This window comes from Buceros rhinoceros, unplaced genomic scaffold (genome assembly GCF_000710305.1).
Source record: "Buceros rhinoceros silvestris isolate BGI_N320 unplaced genomic scaffold, ASM71030v1 scaffold36287, whole genome shotgun sequence".
In the NCBI taxonomy this organism is placed as follows: domain Eukaryota; kingdom Metazoa; phylum Chordata; class Aves; order Bucerotiformes; family Bucerotidae; genus Buceros; species Buceros rhinoceros.
The window spans coordinates 7,163-27,386 of record NW_010421053.1 but is presented as its reverse complement, the minus strand read 5'-3'; the positions used below and the strand labels follow the sequence as shown (position 1 = coordinate 27,386).

The 20,224-nt window shown below is 45.4% G+C and overlaps 1 protein-coding gene across 1 annotated transcript in view; it reads left to right on the top strand.

The window, feature by feature from the left end:
* The window catches only part of RNF220 (ring finger protein 220), a 47,256-nt gene that overhangs the window by 23,403 nt on the left and 3,629 nt on the right, over nucleotides 1–20,224 (top strand). Inside the window, exons 7-8 of the mRNA XM_010139525.1 lie at nucleotides 12,461–12,569; nucleotides 13,719–13,793. Coding sequence (XP_010137827.1) covers nucleotides 12,461–12,569; nucleotides 13,719–13,793 — 184 coding nt within the window. The remainder of the gene's footprint in view (nucleotides 1–12,460; nucleotides 12,570–13,718; nucleotides 13,794–20,224) is intronic.

The following is a 20,224-nucleotide window of genomic DNA, read 5'->3' as shown; positions in this document are numbered from 1 at the left end:
TCTTGTAAGAATGACCTTCCTTCCCCCTCCCCTCTTCCAAAAATAAGGCTAGGCAAGGAAAGTGGCGTGGGTTGGTTTGGTTGGTTTTTAATCCGTTAATACAGTACAGCAAAGTGGTCCTCCTTTTGGCATGCAGCTGAAGCTCTTTGTTTGAGCAAGTCAATTTAACCCTAACTTAGGTTTTTTTGAAGAGTCTCTTGTAGGTAGAATGACTAGATGGGGTTTGAGGTTAGTCTGTATTTGTTGCCGTGCCCTTTGAGCCATGCCAGGTTATCAATAGCTTGAGCAGGTTGACCTCATCTGCATTATGTTGAGCTTCAGTTGTCAGCCACAGGTAATGAGAGACACGTTGCAGGTCTCAGCTCTTCTTCACAGCCATGACAGATCCTTGGTAGCTGAGGCAGGTTTCTCACCACTGACCTCATCTGCATTGCATCGAACTTCAGGTGGCAGGCATAGGTAATGAGGGAAGCAGTAGCTCTCCTTTCCGGCACTGCAGAGTGTCTCAGCCCTGCTGAGCTTTTCTGATCTTGCCAACAGGAGGTGTCTGGGAGACACCCTGAGCTGCTGAAGACTTGTGGAGAGAGGTAAAGGAACATTGCACCGGATGAGCTCTGCCCATCTGCTGAAGAGCTCAGCTGGTGCAATGCTTCTTTATCTCAACTCAAGATTCAACTTTGCTCAGAAAGAGCAGCCCAGGTATCCTCCCTGACTCCTCCACCAACATCGTACTCAGCTGAAGCACTGTTGTGCTCAGAAACCTGCAAAAATACCTTTCCCACAGAAAGCCTTCCTCCCCCCTCTCTCCTGAGATGCTGGCCACGATGGTCTGGTGCCATTTTGAAACTGAGGTTCCCTGGGGTTAAAAGCCAGCATCTTAATTCAGAGTGCCAATGTTCAATTTTGCTTTCTGCCACCAGACTAGATTGCAGGCCAGTGAGAGAGTCTGGGTTAGTGGCCCACTGGGTCACCTCCCATTTGTTTTCCTCAATTTTGTGTTGTCATAAATTCATTCCAGCCCGTTGTGGTTGATCAGTTTATCTCCGCCGGGGCAGGGAGCGCTGCGAGCATGATATATGGCACAGAGCATTGTAGCCAGCCTCTCCATGAATCACTCCAGCTGTTTGGTGTCAGCCCCAAAGCAAACAGGACCCGGCCGCTGAGCGTTGACTACGATGAGCTCAGTATGGGAAGAGACATGACGTATGAATGTTTATTTAATAATTCTCTAATATTTCCAGCAAAGTGTGGCTGTGCCTTCTGGGGGGGGTGAGAAGCGGGGGGAGGTTGAAGAGGGAAACTCTAATCTGTTGGGGTGGGTCATAAATCAGGCAGACAACATCATTAATCAGAGATGGGACAGAAGTGGAAAGGAGGTGGGACTGGAGCTGCCATCCTCGATGGGAAGAGGGCTGTGCTCTTTTTTTTTTTTTTTTTTTTCCCTGAAACAAATCTTGTTTCTGATTCCACTTGGCCCCAGCCACGCTGCCCGCATAATAGCAAACCCGGACACGAGGCTGTTTAAGTGAGTACGCTACCTCCACTATAAACCTTGAGATCCAAGCCTGCCAAGCATTAAATCCCTTTATAATTATCTTCTTTATATAACACTTCATGCTTATCATGCTTCATTGGATGAGACGCTTGTTGGGTTAAAAAGAGGGTTTTAGAGACAAAAAGCAATTGTATTTGTTTTATTTTTCCTGTCTTCTCTTTCCTCCCCCTTCCCTCCACCTCAACTCTTTCCAATCCAGCTGTTCTGAAAGAATCAGCTCCAGAGGGGCTCTGGGACAGTGGCACAGGGAGGAGCATCTTTTAAAATTAAAAAGTTTAGGTTGGGGTCCTCGTGCAAAGAGTCAAGTGTGTGAGAGCAGTCAGGGAGGTAGCAGTGTCTTCCACGGGGATGCTACACCTAAGCAGACGGGTCGAGATGAGAGCAAGGTGAGTGCAAAGCCAGAGGATTAGCAGAGGCCTGAAGGGGATGCAGCCATACTTAAGCTGGTTCGTGAGAGGGAAACAGAAGCTGTTGTGAATTCACACCAGAGGATAAATGCTCTCCAGCCCTTCCTCATAGTATCACACCATTAATAGGCTTTGGCAGGAGACAAGAATGTCGTATAGCAAAGACAGAATTAAAAATTTGAGTCATAAATGAACTAACCCTTGTGCTCTGCTAAGGAGGGATCATGGTGCTGCTGGTGGGTCGAGTCTTGGATCAGCCTGTGTAAGCTTGAGACAGGATGCGGGAACCGGAACTGAAGCATGGGATTGTCAAAGCCAGGCTGAGAAAGTGCTGCATGGCTGTGCTGCTTGTGTCCAGGCTTTTATTGTTATTAGGTTTTAGTCCTTCCTTCAGTAATTCAGCAGTATGTGATATGTGCTTGTAATGTATACTGGTGCTCAGTGCTGAAGCGTGCATAGGCAGATGCTCTGTTTCTTTATGAGGTGAGACTTCGGTGTTACTTCATCCTCTGGGTTGTGGTAGTGGAGTGCAGAGTGCTGAGCTGCATTTCTTTATTCTGCTCCCTCTTTTGACTGTTCAGCAGAAGTTGCATGTGCCGATGATGATCTCAAACGTTATTACCACTGCACCAGCTGGAATGGTATCAGTGTCATGGTTCTTCGCAGGCTAGTGGTTAACAAAGCTCAGCGAGGCAGGCTGGCTGTACAAGCTCAGACCTGGGAGAAGGTGGTATCCCTTTAGTGCAGATGTGTCCAGAGGTTTGGTCCAATTCCCCTGCCTTGGGAAAGTTTTCTGTAGATGTTATCATCTTCATGTACAGAGAGACTCTTTTTCTGTTAAACCTGTGATGTTTTAGAGCTGAAGCATCTGCAAGCCCAGGGTGGCTGCTAGCTTCAGGGTCAGTAACATCCCTTCCCATAAGCAGTGAAAACCCCAGGAAGGAATTTTACTCTTATGCTGGGGACACAGCTTATGCATCTTGCCATTTGTGTCTCTTCACCTGCCCCTTTTTTCTTTTTTTCCTTAGTTTCAGAAACGCTGTTAACTTTAATTTGTGGAGTTGCTTCCTGGGAATGAAAAATCGATGGGGGGCTATCGCAGTGTGAAATTCGACTGTCACTGTTGAGCTATAGAGTTAGCAAGATGTCTTAGAAGGTAAAAAATAAATCGTGGCCCAGCAAGTGCTCAGCTGTGCTATTTCAAAGGGGATATGAGGCTGATGGTCCGTTAGAGGGTACTTCAGTTAGATGGATGATGATTCCCTGTGAAATATTGGAGTTATTCCATAGGTAAGAGAAACTTTAGCTTATAAAACACAAACAGCCACCTTCTAGCAGACCAATTCTGCCCTTAGACGTGTGAGCACCTTGTCAGAGAGAGGACTCGTCCCTGAAATTAGCCTGTTGTGTTTAACAACAACTCTGATGGAACACTGTCGATCTTTCTGAAAATGTTTTGAGGATGTGACTGTTCATTCACATCCCTTACCTACTCTACAAGAATTAGGAGTCAGGGACTGATGGGGTTTCTTTTTTTAGGAAATGTTTGTAATGTGACCAGATGCTCTCAAGGGAAAAGTAACTATTATTTTTATGTAGGCTGTGTTCCCTGTTTGGATGGAAGTGTTCCTTTGAAGAGCTGAAAAGGGATGTTGGTGTGCCCCATCCTCTGCTGTCGCTCTTGTCCATCTGCTGAAGGGCAGCCCTGGCTGCGCAGGCTGTCTGCATGCTGGTGTTAACCGCTTTCTTAGCGCTTACTGACTGTCGTGGCAGGACTCAGTTGTCTGTGCTCTGCCAGCTGCTGTGTGACAACAGGTTGATTGTAATCAATCACAGCTCTTGGTAGTTTATGCATTCCTCGGACTATAGTTAATAGGTATTAAATAGTATGAAAAAAACCCCAGTTTGTATTACTTCTTACTAAACCATGTCTGGGGCAACCGTAGAGTCTGTAATGATTTCTCTTACACTTATGCACAGTTGCAATACCGCTGAGGGGAGCTTACTGCTGCAAGAAGCTTTAAGCCACATTTAGTTGGAGCTTGGTAAAGATTTCCCAAAGAATTCAATGACAGAAGAATTAATCGTGCTTTGCTATCTCCTCCACCTCTCAAAGACAGAACCCAGCACTGCCTTTACAGAAGCAGTGTAATAGCAAGTAAGGTAATTAACGTAGTTTAATAGCTGTGTTGATTTTTTTTTTTGCCTTCACTTCAGTGTCAATGCTTGTCCTAACCTTACTTGCTGCCGTCACTGCATTTTATCCTATTTCTCCATTCACCACTTCTTTTTTGACAGTTTCTGTCCAGAAAAGTTCTGTTTCCCACTCAGCTGCATAAATGTCCCTGCTCTTCCCTCAGATAGCCAGCTCACAACCTGTTCTTCCTCTGTATTGCTGGTTTCCTCTTCCAGCTCTGGGACCACAATTGGTTATGCGATACCAATGTGCCGTGAGCTCCTTTAATAGCCTCATACTTCTTTTTGAAGGCATGATTACCTTAAATGATGCTAGTGCTGATCTTTTCTTTCCCCGTAAAGGAAACAGCAACAGTGTAAAAGTTCTAGGGCGGCAGCAGCAGTTGTAGGAAGCTGTCTGGAGGATGTGTTATCGCACTGCCTTTGTGTACCTCCAATCAGTGGTCATGAATGGATGTTCTGGAAAGCGTATCACCTCCACGGTAAAGCCCTTAAAAGGCTGCAGATGAATCCAAGCACTGCTGTAGTAGCATAGATATTTCCTGTTTATTTCGGCTGTTTGGATGCAGGCCATGGGAGTAGAAGGCATTTCACTGTGCACAGAGGCTGGCCATGAGGCTTGGCTGCGTGTCCAACCTTCTGAACACCTTTCAGGCCTAGGAATTTGCTATTCCTCTTTCATTTCAGGGATATTTTATTATTTTGTGCCCTGATCATCCAACTAAAGCTACCAGTAATCCCAGACCACCTCCAGGCCACAGTAAGATGACAGGTTACAGCTGCCGTAAGTCTTCCAGTAGAAAAATATACCTGCCTAGCTATACGTGGAGCTTGGTCATAATCCAAACATGTTTACTTGTGGATGGAGGCAAGTTTCAGTAGGCTGGAACCTCTAGCCTGTGTGCCTCAGCAGAAAGAGAGGCTGCATTTTCCATGTCTACCAACTGCCTTTTGTTGCCCTGGCTTCCATTAAGATAGAGACTGTGATGCACCTTCACAGATGTGTTAGGAATACAATTAGGGTCACCAGGAAGAAGAATACATTTGAAAAGTGAACTACATATTAACACATTAGATGCGCAATTATTACTATCTAGGAACTTTGTTCAGAGAATCATTTTCTAACTCAGCCTGTGCTGTGTCAACAAAACCTTGCTGCAGCAGAATACTTTTCTGTAGCGTGGCTTTTCCCTTTAACGCCAAAGCTGCTCCAGTAAAGCAATGGGATTGCATTTATTTTCTCTTTGGAACGGGGGACATAGTCTCTAAATCGAAATCAGAATGACCCACGCATTCTTTCTCCCAGCTTTCATGTCGAACCATAATTGCTCAAATGGCACATTAAAAATTTTGGCGCAAGCTCAGACTTTCACTAGCCGCCTTTTTAAATCAGTCCCAGTGGCCAGTGGATGCTGCGTAGCCCTACAAATGCATCTAAACATGCTGACTCCGAGGCTCCTTCCATTCTGAATGATCAGTGGTGCCATCTGTCTCTGTTTTGATTGGGGCTGGGCACATGTGTCCCAGCAAAACCCAGGCCAAAAAAAAAGAGAGAGAGAAAGAGCCAGTGCCTGAATTTACTTCCCGCTTCTGTGGAGACATTGTTGGGTTCTGTGTTAGAGAGGCGGAGGAGATATGAAAGCATAATGAATTGTTCTGTTGTTAAATTCTTTGGGGAATCTTTACCCAAGTCCCTACTAAATACAGCTTAAAATGCCTTCTTGCAGCGGTAAGCTCTCCTCAGTGATATTGCGATGGTGCGTGCAAGTGTAAGAGAAATAATTCGTCTGTGGAGAGAAAAAGAGACAACATTTTTGGTTTGCATCAAGATGAAATTAGTCAGAAGCAAACTCTGAATTTGGCAAGCAGATCCCGGCATTAACAAGTTGTGCAAGCAAGTATAAAATCGAGGCGCTCGTGACTGAGAGAGCCTCGGCGTTTGTGTGTGCCCTTGCATGCACCCCACTCCAAATTCACAACTTGGAACACGGAAATTACAATGGGGAACATTGCATTATTCATAACTTGGCAACCAGAAGCCAGGGCACTTTGCCAAAATAAACTATTCTCTATAATTACAGGTGAAGCAACATTCTTTAATATCTTGCAATACAAAAACATACATTAATCAAGGAAAGAGGGCTTTTTTTTTCCTAGAGGACAATAAATTAGCATCCTTGCCAATTTCCTCAATACATGTGACAATGTTTTACAGGATTATAGGTCAGCCTTTTTAAAGGAGGTTAGTCTAAAAACAAATAAATGAAATAAATGAGATTTTTAGCTAAATAGAGGGGAAGCCAGCTCCTAAAACGTTGGTGTCTTGCCAGAAGATTTGCTTTTAGCACTGACGCTCTCACAGACCAAGAGTGTAGACTTGCCTTGGTGTGATCTGACACGGCTGTACTGCAAACAGCTTTGCTGGGCAGTTTGCTGCTGCTAGGGATCTGGCCCCTTCTGCTGAAGCCAGCTCATCTAGCACAATAAAATCACAGTGCAGCGTGCCAGTCCAGTAGCCCACATGTTCTGGGGTGATTCTCAGTCAGTCTGCCACCAGTGCCTGACACTGGAATTCTTTCAGAGACTCACTGAAAATGCTTGAGCCATGTCTGTTTCCTTTTAAAGCCACCTGTGACTTCTAAAAAACTTACTGATCACTTTAAGTGTTTTGCTTGTTAGCAACACACTTTTTTTTCAGATTTTTTCCATTCATGCACCCCAGTAAGTGCAGAAGGCCTTTATGTCTGTATCTCTCCCACTGCCACATCTGCCAAAATAAACTCCCCGCGTTGTTAGCTATAGCACTTGCTAAATTGAAGGAGAGGGTGGATTCCTTTACCATGTTGAAAACAGACACAGTTTTTGTCCCAGAAAGCTTAAGGTTGTTTTTAGTTAGTGTTTGAAACTCGGATAGCGAGGGAGTTGTCTTGAAGACAATGCAGGAGTGAGAGCCAAGGCAGTATCATTTTGCTCTGCCATTCCACGGTGCTACCAGTGTCACTGCGGCTATGCACAGCATGTTACAGGCAAATAAAACACCGTCTCTTCTCTGAAAAGATTGCCCTCTCACCCAAATGGAAACTGGCAATGAGAGAAGGCTTGCAATTAAATAATCACTCATTGGTGTTGGAGTCATTTTCTGGATCAGTTTATCAAGTCTTAAAGATTTGTGCCCCGCAAAGTGAGGACTGCAGTAGACTTTCTCTTCTGCAACATAGTCGTGGTTATGATAATTGTCATCCATGGCTGTGGTTGATATGGCCAGGAGCAATTTCTCTGCTCCTGGAATCTTTCTTTAGCTTGACTCTGCCTTAGAAGCATCGACTAGTCTGTTTCTAATATTTATGATATGTAAGCTGCTAGCGACCTGACCTCTGCCCCTGGTGCAGGGAAAGGGCATGCGTGTTCTGCTGGGATCGGGTTCTCTACCCCGGACAAGGGAAGATAAAGGCTTTGTTTAAAAATAAAGACATCACTCTCAGGCTTGTCAGTGGTACTGTATATTTTCCCCTCTGCCATTCTGTGTTTACAGGCATACAAAACCAAAAATAAATATATGAGGGAGAGAGAAGAAGGTCAGGATATCAAGTGTCAAAAGTAGCCCATGAAATTTTATTGGCAGTGCATGTAATCAGTGCTAAGTGTTTTTTACAAGGTACATACAAACAGTAGAATTGTAAAAATTTATGGAATGCTGTGTACAGTGTGGCCATTTATGAAGAAAGGAAAATTTATATCCAGTTGAAATAAACCAAAGGGGAATGTTTTATGGAGACTCCTCAACAGCAGGGTACATCAAGTGAGATCTAGGTTTGGGGAGGATAGGGTTTTCACAGGGGCTTACTGATCTTTGAGGTGGTTTTTTGCTGCTTCAGCAGCTAACAGTTTGCATCTTCCTGTGACTCTCATAGGCAGGGTGCTGGATGCAATGACGGTGTGGAGTTTTGTTTTCTTCCGTATGATGGAAACACAAGTGACCAGCTGCTACTGGTATCTCTGGTGCGAAGCTCTCGCTCTTGGGATCACTCCAGCCCAACAGTTTCTTGAGCAGCCCTTAATATCCAGCTGGGAAGGGTTAACTGAAGCCAATCACTTTGACATCAGCATTTTTTTGTTTCCTTTTTGGTCCAGTATTTTGTTGATGATAAAGCACAGACTTAGTCAATTGAGAGATTCCAGAGCTGCAGAATCAGAGATAATTTAATTAACGGAATTGCTTGTGATTGCCCACTGGGACAGCGGTTAGGAATTGCTCGATTTAATTTGGAGAAACAAAGATCACATGCATGCTAATGTTTGACGAATAACCAGTGTTTGGGTTAAAGTTTTTTTTGCAAAGACGGGGGCAGCCGATTCCCAGAGGATGTTTCCCAGGAGGTGATTGCCAAGTAACAGCTCAAAGCTACAGCTAGGTCTTTTTTTCTCTTCCATGGTATATTTTTGCCCTTATCCTGGCCTTTTACCCAAACAAAGCAAGAATTTGCTCAGAGGAAGAAAATTCTTCTTTTCAGTGCTTAGGGGAAAATGTTACGAACAGTAGAAAAACATGCATTGTGCACAAAGACTGAAAACTGTCATGTGCTGTTTGCTCAGTCCCTAGGCTTGCTCCCTGGCACCCAGCATCCTCAACTGTGACTGACAAGTTGTTGAAGAGTTAACCCCAAAGTCGAGAGGGAAGTGCAGGACCAAGCTTCCTCCACAAGGAGCCCTCCCTTTGTGTTTTTGCTCTTGTATAAATGTTCTTGCTGAGGGCCACAGTGAGCAGAGTATGGCTGTGCCCTCTTGATATGTCCTCAGCCAGGGAGGACAATTCAGGTATCAGTGAGGCCACTCGTACCTGCGTGATTGGGGAAGCACCAGCGCTGGGGCTCAGCGTTGCTCTTGGCAGCAGTTGTGCTCAGCGTATTTCTCTAGAGACTGATAAATGACGTTATCCAAACACGTCAAATCAGAGCGCTGAGGCGCAAAATTGTTAAAAGAGGCCTCCTCCATCCAGCAGGAGGTCAAGGCAATGCCGGGAGAGCAGGGCTGTAGAAGCCAGTTCCTTCTTCCCTCCAAATCCCTCTGCCTCCCTTGGCAGGGTAACTTGTACACAGCCTTACCCTGTCCATGGCTTTCTGACCCTTGCTCCACCCCAGTGTTATCCTGTAAAAATACTGCCCAAGCTCTCGCAGCTGTGACCAGGCAAGAGCACACAAGGTGTGCACGCAAGAGGGAAGCCTGAGGGAGTTCCCAAGACTGCTGCTGCAGGAAAGGTTGCTCCTAAGCGATGCTTATCTTTAGGATACAAGCAGCAGGTTGACGGTAAAATGTCACTAAATGGAATGGCATGTGTCCCAAGTGTGCTGGCCACCACGGGAGGCAGACACATGGGAAGTGACTCTTGTCTTTATTCCATCCCTGGAGGTAGTTCCAGTTTCCTTTATTTACTAATGTTCTCCCTATTTCCCTTGACCTCATTTCCTCTGGCCTTTCGGAAGCAACCATGCAATTATCACTCGCGTTTGGTTGACCCTTGGCTGCCACGTCCCTCGTTGCTACTGCTCTGAGGCTTTCCTGAAATTCAAGTGCAAAATACTCGCTTGTGCCCCAAAACTCTCTCTTGTGAGATAGGAGCTGCGCCTTCAGCACTACGCTGTGTGTCAGGATTTGTCCTGAGAGCGTGCTCGACAGGGAAAACATGGAGTTTAAAGTCTGTCACAGCTGAGCTTTGATCAGTGCTTGGAGATGCAGTGGCTAAAGCTCCCTCTCTTACCAATGCACCCCAGTCTTGTTAATAAATGTATGTTTAACAATGTCTGGAGCGTATGAAGTGATAATAACTAAATCAATACCTCCCACATTGATTGTCCAGGATCCCTACAGCGTGACGCACGCAGCGGTGCGGTAATTTTCCAGCTAACTAGCACCCTGATCTACAGCCCTCCTATTGATTGGCCATTGTATCAGGCAGCCTCTGAGCACTATTGCTTATACCTCTATTCAGCCTCCTTTTCTGATTCATTCGTTTATTACTGGACAGGTGCGATTATCTCAGAGACTTTCCGAAATCGGCTGATGGGGGTCAGCCATTTAGACTTCTATAAACAAGCCATTTTCTATCTCCTCTAGTTATTGCAGTGGTAAATTTTTCTTCTTCAAGCTCTGACTGTTACTGGGCTGGGACTGGGCTTTTACTTGGATCTGATCAAGGCATCCACTTTCCCCGTTCCTTGCTGAGTCACCTGCCTTTCAGAAGAGAACAGGTAGCTCCACAGAGCTTGAGGTTGAGGTTCTGCTTGCCACGTGCTTTGGACAAGAGCCACACTCACTGCCTTTACACCTCCAGTGTCCTTATGCATGCAGGGAGGAGAAATGGATTCCAGAAAGTCAGATTCAGCTGCAGCCTTCATCCAGCATCAGCTTGTTGATGGGCCAGACTGGAAAGGAAACCATTTTCTCATCTGACAATAATCTTCAAGCTATAAATAAATAAATCTGTTTCTTCCTTGGACAAAACTAACACCTTTCTAGACCTTCTTTGAAAACACTAACAACTTTTCCTTGAGGATGAGAACCCAAGCTGAGATATGTTAAAAATTTATATCAATGAGTAAGAACAAGTGGGTGTTTCACAGTGGGGAGCGCTGTCTCCCACTGAAGCTCTTTGATTTTGCTCCAAAGAATGTTTATTGATATGAAGACTTAAATCCGCAGTGTCCTTGTCCCCAGGAAGTCCTCACTCAGTAGGCTATCATGTGTATTTCTTTGCCTTTTTTTCAGTTTTAAAATTGATACCATTTCCTAGCAACTGTCATTTGCAACGAATCTCCTTCTGATGAAGCTCTCTCCTCAGTTAGCTCATGCAGAGTTTCTGATCTGTACAAAGGTAGGAGTGAAGTTGGAAGAGCTCTATAACACTGGTACTTAACCATATGAACTCCTGCAGCTCCTGTTTCTTCTGAAATGTCATTATTAGAAAAATCACTCAAGATCTTTTTAACTAGCTCTGTTTCCAGAGCCTTGGGAAAAATCATCAGGATCACCTCATGGGAGATAACCTCAGGTCCCTCCCTGCATGCTGGCGACAAGTGACTAATGAACAAAGGAGCGAGTGCGTCTGTGCAGCGGCAGTGCCAAGATTGCAGCTCACTTTATTGGTTGTAGTAATTCCACCAAACCCATGTTTTAGCCACCTGTTGATGAATTATCCTCTGAAAAGATAGAAGATCTAGGTGCCACTGTGGGTTACGTGGTGATGGATGGAGCTTCTGGTGGCGAGGTACTCTTCAGGTTCTTCTGAATTAGAGTCTGCTTGGACGGACCTGAAATTCACTGACATTCTTGAAAATTGCTGGTTGGTTTTGTTTGTTTTGTTTTTCACAAAAGTGAAAGCCTTAATGTTAGTGCAATACTCTAAATCTTTTCTGGGGAATGCTTGAGGATCCCTCCCTGTGTCCGCACCGTGTAGAAATCAGGTTTTGCAGCATGCTGGCATAACACACCCTTCTGTATAATGCTCCCTGCATCTCATTTGCTAAGCATTGCTGTCTGCCCTCGCTTTTAGGCTGGCGGGTTGTTCTTTTCACCAGCCTTGTAGAACCATGAAAATCCACTTGCCTGCCCTCAGCACAGTGCCTCTGTGACAGAAGAGATAATGCTGCCCATCAAAAATGACCCCAGGAAATGGGAAAGCAGAGATTGTAAAGCTGCTTTTATAGCCACCCACTGTTGGCACAGTGTCCTTTGCTTTTGGTTTCTCCTTTTTTTCAGTATTAGAACCCAAAAAGCTGGGGTGTTCTTTAATATAAATGCATTGTGTTGATCCTGTGTAACAAGCTTATTTTGTGTTTCACAAGGTCAATGGCCAGCAAAGACCTCCATTCTCTAAGGGGAAGAGCAACTTCTGTTGCCCCCAGAAAGATAGCTCACCAGCTTTAGAGCAACACACAGAACTTTGTCCAAAGCATTTGGTCCTAAGGAATGTCTTAAGGGAGACAAGAAAAGAGACAGAAAACAAGAACATCAAAAAACAAGCAAAAAAGTTGTTATTTAAACGTCCACGTCTTGCAGAAACTTGCTCTGTCTGAAGCTGGCAACCCCTGCCCCATTGTGTTCTGTCGTGATGTGTTTGGAAGTGTCTAGTAGGACACCTCAAAGAATTCACACTGGACTTTTCAGGAATTCTTCTTCGCCCCAAGTTGGATGTATTAGTCCAATTGATGCTATTTTCTCTGCAGTACCTGTTGTGGGATCCTTTTTCCTCCAAACTCTAAACAGTCTCGTGTGTTCAGTGATGCTCACTCTCCATCATCTTTTGCAGAATTACAGAAGACTCCGCAGTGACAACATTCGAAGCGTTAAAGGCTCGTGTCCGTGAGTTAGAAAGGCAGCTTTCCCGTGGGGACCGCTATAAATGTCTCATTTGCATGGTGAGTAGCACTGCACTTCTGGTAATGAATCAGAAATGTCTTGGTATCTTTACCAAGGAGGGGAGAGAAGCTTTTCTCCTTTTTCAGGTGGAGTGGCGGAACTCATCTTTGTCCCTGTACACCAACTAGCCTTTCAGACAAAGGAGATAGGTGCTTTTAGCGATTGAAATTTCTATATGCATTACATTGTTCCACTGATATTTGTAGCTGTCCACCTGTATCAGGGGCAGGAAAGCCCCAACTTTGGAAGAGTTTCAGCCTTTCTGCAGAAAACTGCCAGATACCAGTTTGCTCTTCCTGCATGTGCAGATTTACATACATAGAAGAGAGCAGAATCTGTGACGTGAGACCTACCGTATGATTTGGGAATGTTGCCCAAGCATTAAAAGTTGTGGTTGTCCTGCTTAGCTCTGTGGTGATGCTGTGGCCTTCTTAAAGAAGGGCAGCAGCTCCCTCTGATGGTCTGAGCCTGCAAGCTTTCGCATCTCCTGTTGGGTTTTTATTCTACTGATCACAAGAGAAAATTCTGCTTGGCGGAGGGCTCCCTCTGCAACTTCAGCTTGATGCATGTGCTCTCTTTTCCAGCTCATGACTTGTAGGTATATGAATGCAGTTCCCATCTCTCACCCTACAGAAGGGACAACAGCTTGCTGATGATTTGCAGAGGTTTATTAGCAACGATAGAAAGTATTCAAGAGAAGGCATGTCTGCTGAAATAGCAGGAGCATTCTTGGGCTGTAGTTAAGCTGTTCCTGCAGAGCTAAGGGTTGTGATAAGGATTAACCTTACCTTGTCACTGGGTTTTGTGTGATCTGGTGACCTTTCTGATGAGAATAATAGCAGGTGGCCACAGCTACTTCAGATGCACTGCGATAACTGTGCTGAGCCAGGTCACCACTTGAGTGGATTATGGGCTTCCATCGGGAGTTCTGGGAAGCCAGAAAAATGGACTGAAGGAGACTTCCTGCCTCTACTACACAAACATTACAAAAATGCAAATGTAGATACTACCTGAGCCTTTTTTTTTTTTTTGTTAAATGCAAAACATAAGGCAATGCTCTCCACAAAGAAGGGTGTTGTGATGGGGAAGGGAACAAAGAATTAGTAGATCTCTGCTGTGGAAATAACCTGTTTGCATCTTCTCCTCAGGACTCCTACACAATGCCCCTGACTTCCATTCAGTGCTGGCATGTGCACTGTGAAGAATGCTGGCTGCGGACTCTGGTGAGGCTCTTGGCTACTTTCTTGTTGACTTACAGGCTTTTTCCTCTCTTCTGGGATACTTTCTTTTAAATTGCCAAGGGGAAGGGTGCTTTTTTACTTTATTTTAAACAATCTGAGTGCTGTGCATGCAGACTTCCTAAGCTTTGCTGTTTAACACCCCTCTCTAGCTGGGACCTGAGTTTCATGTGAGTCATGATGACCAAAGCGCAGTCCTCCTCGCTGCCATGGGGATAGCCATTGCTCATGTAAGAGTGCTGTGCTGGGGACAACAGTCCCTTACAGTAATTTCCTGCGGGGCATCCATGCAGAGAAGTAAAGCTGTGAGAATGGAGGCCAAATCCTCTGAGATTTCGTGGAATGGGTAGCTTCTGAGAAACCTAATATTCCCCTGAAGCAAAGGCAATCATCTTCAAGATAGAGGATATGGGAGGGAGCTTTTATGAATATGAATCTAAATTTTTCAGAGTATTTCAAATAGTACTGTGCAGTTTCCAAGTATGTGCCATTCTGTTTGGAAGATTGGGGACTATCTTGAACATCGAAGGGGTGACCCAGTGCAGTAGGCATTTATGTATGTATTAAAGGGCATCAGGTTAAAATTTAAGGTGTTATTAAATAAAGTGTTTTCCTTTGCTGTGTTAAAACTGTGGGCTTTATAGTCAGCTTTTACTGTCCCCTGGGCAGCTGATTTTCAAGCTTTCATTTTGCTCAGGTTGCAGAGTGGGAAATAAGTCAGTGGTGCTTTCTAATTCTCCTGTTAGCAAGGTGATACAGTGTTGGGTTGCAAACAGTGTAAGGGAATGCCACTCCTAAAAACTGTTCCTGTAAGGCATTACAAAATCTACTTTACAGATCACATTGTGTGCTTGGAATTACGATTAAGCCGATCGTGCTCCTTTAAATCCTGTGTTTTAAAAGTCTTGTCCAAGAAAAGTTACCAGGACGTTGAAGTGCCTGTGGGCCTGAGTGCTAATAGCAACTCAGTAACTTGGCTATCCCTTGGGCTGTATTTTATAGCTCTTCAGTACACCCCATCGCTATTTAGATTATACAAGCTTTTGTAAACATTTTAGCAGCATGTTATAAAAGACACACGTGTGGGTATGTAGCTGTGAGGTGTTTGGATAACGTGTGCTCTGCCACCTTTGCTAAGTGAGGAGCAATCTTGTCCTTCAGCAGTGCTACCAGCAGAGGATAAAACACTAATTTCTTTTTCATTTTCTTTACTCTGAAGTCTTTGTCCTCTCCACTTCCCAGCAGCTTCAAGTTATCTTCTAAATCTGTGGCACTGATTTCAAGGCTGTTCTTAGGCTCAGCAGCAACTTTGTTCAACTTCAGTCAGGCCCCGTTGTTTCATGTGCAGCGGTCACGTCTGCTCGTAAGAACAGAGAAAGCCCACTCCAGGTGCTCAGGGGTTAGCATTTACCCTTGCAGAGTGGAGCCATCTCCCCTCTAGATGTCCATGAGGAAGGTAGGGATTGAGCTGGCTGTGTGCCATCCACACATGGTTCTTCTGCCGAGCAGGCAGGCAGGATGGGAACGGTCCAGCAAGACATCATATTAGGACTTGGCACTTGCATAGGGGAAGCAATTAATAAGTGGCTACTCATGTGTTCCCCAGTCCTAGCCTCTCCCTGCAGCCCCCAATTTATTAAACCAGGCCTTTTCACAAGGCATGCTTGCACTCCCTCTCCCGTCTCAAAAAAAATCTCCCAGCCTGTGTTCGCATGTTTCTAATGTAACCATTAAAATGTAGCCCGAAGACAGCAATAAAAACCCTGGAACGCCTTGGTGCTTTTGTGTCTTGATCAAAGTCAATGTGTGTAATCTTGTTAAGACTGCCCTCCTTCCCCCCTCCTTTTTTATGATTTTAATGGCATACAGCAGCTGGGCTCAGTGTTTAATGCTCACCAACCTGCATTGTTCTAATTAAGGTATCTCCTTTTATTTCGGGCACAAAAGAGACTCTTGTTTTTTTTAACAAGCGAGGAGCTGTGGGATAGTGTGTGTAATAATCGCTGCTGTTACCTTTCCCTGGGTATAAAGCTGGCTCCCCAGTGGGGGCAGGAGGAGGGAGCCTGCGCGTGCAGCACACATGGAAAGACTTGGCTTGTGGAGAGGGGCAACATTTTTCTTCTGTTGTGCAATAAACAATTTGTTGGAGTTAATAGGAGTGGGGGCGGGCAGGTTGTGTCAAGCTTCCAGCCCCTTTTGAACATTCTGGAGATCTGCCATCCCTGCTGGTGAAAAGTCCCCTTTCTCCCATGTGCCTGTGGTTTATATGCCCAGCCAAGATCTAATATTAAATTAGAATGTGAGTGTGTCTGAGAGAGAGAGGGAGGACCGTGTATTGAGCAAGGCCCTGGAACGGAAAGCTCAAGAGTGCCTGGGAGCACTTCTAAACCTCTGCAGGGTATTGAAGATAGGGTGAAATTTGATGCTCACATCTGTCTATGGACCAGAAGAGGTGAAGTGGTTTTTAAAAGGTTTAAGGTTTAAACCTCTTCTAGGATATGATGCTACAGTGATCTGAGTGTCACTAGTGTCCTCTGACTTTGCTGTTGTCTAGGGCTCTGGTGAGGACTGGATCTTTAAAGCACTTAGGCTTTCTGAAAATACAATTTTTGGACTTTTGGCTCTTGATCTCCAGTTTCAAATTAACTGTTCTAAGGGAATGGGGAAGACCTTTTTAACCACCAACTCTACAAATGGTCGCTGGGCTCTCTAGCTTAGGTACCATCATACTAGAGCTCAGTGCATCAAACTGGCTCCAAGTTCTGGGGGTGAAACATTCACCAGAGCAGACTGACTCCTGTTGCTGCATTGGATTAATGTGAAGGAAAGGCTGGGGTCACAGAACGGAACCCTGGAGATGGCTTAAGATAAGCAAGATCATGGTGCTCGTTGAGTTAGCCAGCACCTCAGTGCCAATAGAATATGCTTGTAACTAAGCAGTCCTCCTCAGGGTGGCTGTGGAGAAAGGGAAGAACCATCCCTTTATCCAGCATCAGGACATGATGAGTTGAGTGGTTTTCTCTCCTTCCACTTGGCTATGTAAGCAGAACCTGTCTGCCTGAGGGCTGCAGGCCAGGGGCCACAAGCTAAAGGTGTACTACACGCTGCTGTGGGCAGCTCTGCAGTTGGAGGTGCCACAGGAATGGAGACATGGAGAGGGAAACAAGAATGTGTTGCTTGATGCCATGTGATCATGCCTGGGTTCCCAGGAAATCATATTAGCTGTTTTGTCAGCTGGTTTTGTATTGCTGTGTCAAACCACGCAGATGGGTTTGCTACTCCGTACTTGCCAGTTGTCTGGGACACTCAGCACAGTGACATCTTTCTTTCATTCATCCTGCACACAAAGAGCTAGTTGATACCTTCGAGTTATGCAGAAACTGGGGCACAAGCCTGGAGTGATTTCCCTGCAATTCCATTTGGAAACCCCTGAAAACCCATGTGGGTTCTTCAAAGACAGGAGAGGAAATGGCATTACATGAGGAAGGCTTAGCCTGGGCAGCAGGAGGTGAATTCATTGCCCTGCAAGTCAATGTCCTTGCGATGGGTGTCTGTCCTTAGCTGGTTGTTGGACTGCAGCCCTGAGTCACTGGCTGATGGGGCATCAATCTCTCTCTGGAAAAGGTTTGTCTGATCCTTTTCTGTCCTTCTCCATTATCCAAGAGGGACCCTACAGCTTCTGGTGGGTGAGGTTTGTATTTTCCTTCTCCTGGGAAGAGTGCTCTGACTGTAAAGATCCGCAATCTGCTGCAGTACATTGCTGGGGAGGTTTGCAGCCTCCATCCTTGAATGTTTGGAAGAACAGTTTGATGTGTCTTTATAGGCAGTTATTCAGGTTGAGGTGATCTTGCCAGGGAATGGGTCGGTGAGTTCTTGACATCTCTCTGAGCTGTAGTTCTGTTGATCACCCAAACCCTGGTGTACTTCCTTACAAAGTAAGTGGAGTTAAAAGTTAAATCAGGCTGTTGTTTGCCAGGGATGGGGCTGTTGGTGGGTGCAGACATGCAGGGGCTGAAAGAGGGCAGGTTTATTTGGGCGGGTGCAGTTTGCTGAGTTTCCCCCATCACCTCTACAGCCAGATCCAGCATTTCCCCAGGCTTGTGCTTGCCTGTCTTGGGCCTATTTGAAAATGACAACAGCAAGAACAGGAAAAAAAATCACTTCTGAAAAGCCTTCTTCACCACTGACCATGCTTTCAGGGGCTCCATCGATAGATATGTGTGCTCTGCAGCTGACACATTTATCTCTTTGGTCGATTATGTTCTTAGCCTTGTTGCATTTTCTAGGCTATAATACTGTATATCCCATGCAGGCTGGAGTATTTTTGTAAGAAAAAGCACTGATATAGAGCAGTTCTTCTGGGAGACTCCTTAGTGCTTCCAGCAACATAGCAACCCCCTGAGTAAGCAGCTACATGGAGGATGCTGCACTCGATCCTTCAGGATGTTCCTGTCTGCCCTGCGGTTGTCTGTCTATTTATTATCATATTCCACTTTTGGCCTCCAACAACCTGTGGGAGTGAGCCCCACCCTTTGGGAAGGCTCTGTGAGAAAGGTTGCTCTCCTGACTGCATTAACCCCGTTATCCGATGACTGGAGGTACCCCACAACAGTAGTCGACAGCTGCTTCTCTAGGAATTAGCATCTGCAGAGAAGAAGCTGCCACTTCACGTTGAGGCAGCCCTTGTGCAGGGTTGGAGAGGGGCTTGTCACCTTGCTTCAGAGTTTGATCTTGGGAGTTTGGTTCTTGGCAGAAGCTGGCTCTTGGTTTGAGGCCCTTCTGGCATCTCTCTTTGGTTTTGGTTTTTGGGTTGGGTTTTGGTTTGGTTTTTTTTTTTTGGCAAGCTTTGAGGCCAGGTTTGATGGTGGCGCTGTGCAGGCAGGCAAAGTTGCTCTCCATGTGTGTGTCCCTTTATTCTCTGTGCCTGGTAGCATGTTCTGCAGCATATTCTGCATGGAAACTGCCTGGTTTTAGACCCACAGGACAGCAGGAAATGCCTAAATCCTTCCTTTTGAGTTTTCTTGCTTTAGCCAATTTATAGCAGACGTCAGGCCTTTTTTTTTTTAAGAGGCAACTTTAAGACAAAATACTCCAATCCTTCCTGGCACCGTGTGAGCCCTAACGACTTCTCAACATCTCAGCTCTCGTTAATGTATTTTTCAAACTACTACCCCAAGTGATTAGCCTGTATTGCGGATCAATCACTTGCCAAATTTTAATTAAGAAAGAAGGAGAAAAAATAAACTCCATCCTGGTTCCAGCCCCTTTTCTTTGCTTTGTAACAGCCCTGGAGCAAACTTTGTGCAGCAGAGTTTTATAAACCCCTCAAAACTGAGGTTTATAATGGAAAAGCTGAGGTGGCCTTTACTCTAGCGCACACAGCTATAACACATCAAGGCTTTTCCATGAAGCTATGATGAAAGGAGCAGAAGGACCTGGAAAAAAAAAAGAAAGAAATGGCTGACAGGTGGGACTTATTATTCCACAGCATTTTTATTTCAAGGGAAAAGTTTAGTAACCCCAGCTGGCAGGTGAGCAGTGGGGGAGCAAAAGCTTTTTCATTGTGCCTGTGCCAGCATGTGTGTGTGTACAAGCTTATGTGCCTCTCTACAAGAGAGGAGAGCTTAAATGCTAGTGCCAGTAAATGTTGTACACCTATACCAAAAAGTCAGATGTAAGGAACAAGGTTCTAAGCAATTTCAATCTAAAAAAGAAAAAATCAGGACTTAGTTCTGAATTTAACGCACATGCTGATATGTGCAGAGGATGACAGTTTTATTAAAACAAAAAGAGGGGGGAAAGGCTTCCCCAGTGGTCCAAAGTCATTATTTTTGCTTGAACTATTTAATACCAAGCATAAGTACTAGGGAGACCCGGAGACCTGGGCCCAGCGTGCCACACGCAGTCAGCCTGTGCGGCATTCAGGCCAGGCTGATGAAGGTCTCTACGGTGCCCTTGTTCCCCGCAACGTACCTGGGCTTCAGAGCTCAAGATGAGCTGCCCTTTCCATGTGCAGCTGAAGCAGCATCCACCACTGCCCTAATTCAATCTGCAATCATGTAGCTTTTGCAGAAAATGGGGCGAACTACATGTGGTTGGGTTCTGCCTTCTGGCGTGGTTGAAAACTTCGCCCTGGCTGCCCATGTGCAGCTCTCAGCCCTGGGTGGGACGAGTGGGTCCCCCTAAAGCCATCAGCATGTGGTGCAGTAAGCAGAGCTCTGGGACAGAGGTCCCAGGGTCTGGAAGGATAAATCTACCTGCCTTCCCTTTCCCTGTGGTGTGAAGGAATTGCATCCTTGACCTTGCTTTGCCACAAAAGAGAGGAGCAAAGCTACAGCTGGTTTAATCAGGCTTCTTCTGCCACATACAGCTAAACATCTCCAGCTTCAGCAGAGCTGAAAGAAAATTCGTGCTTA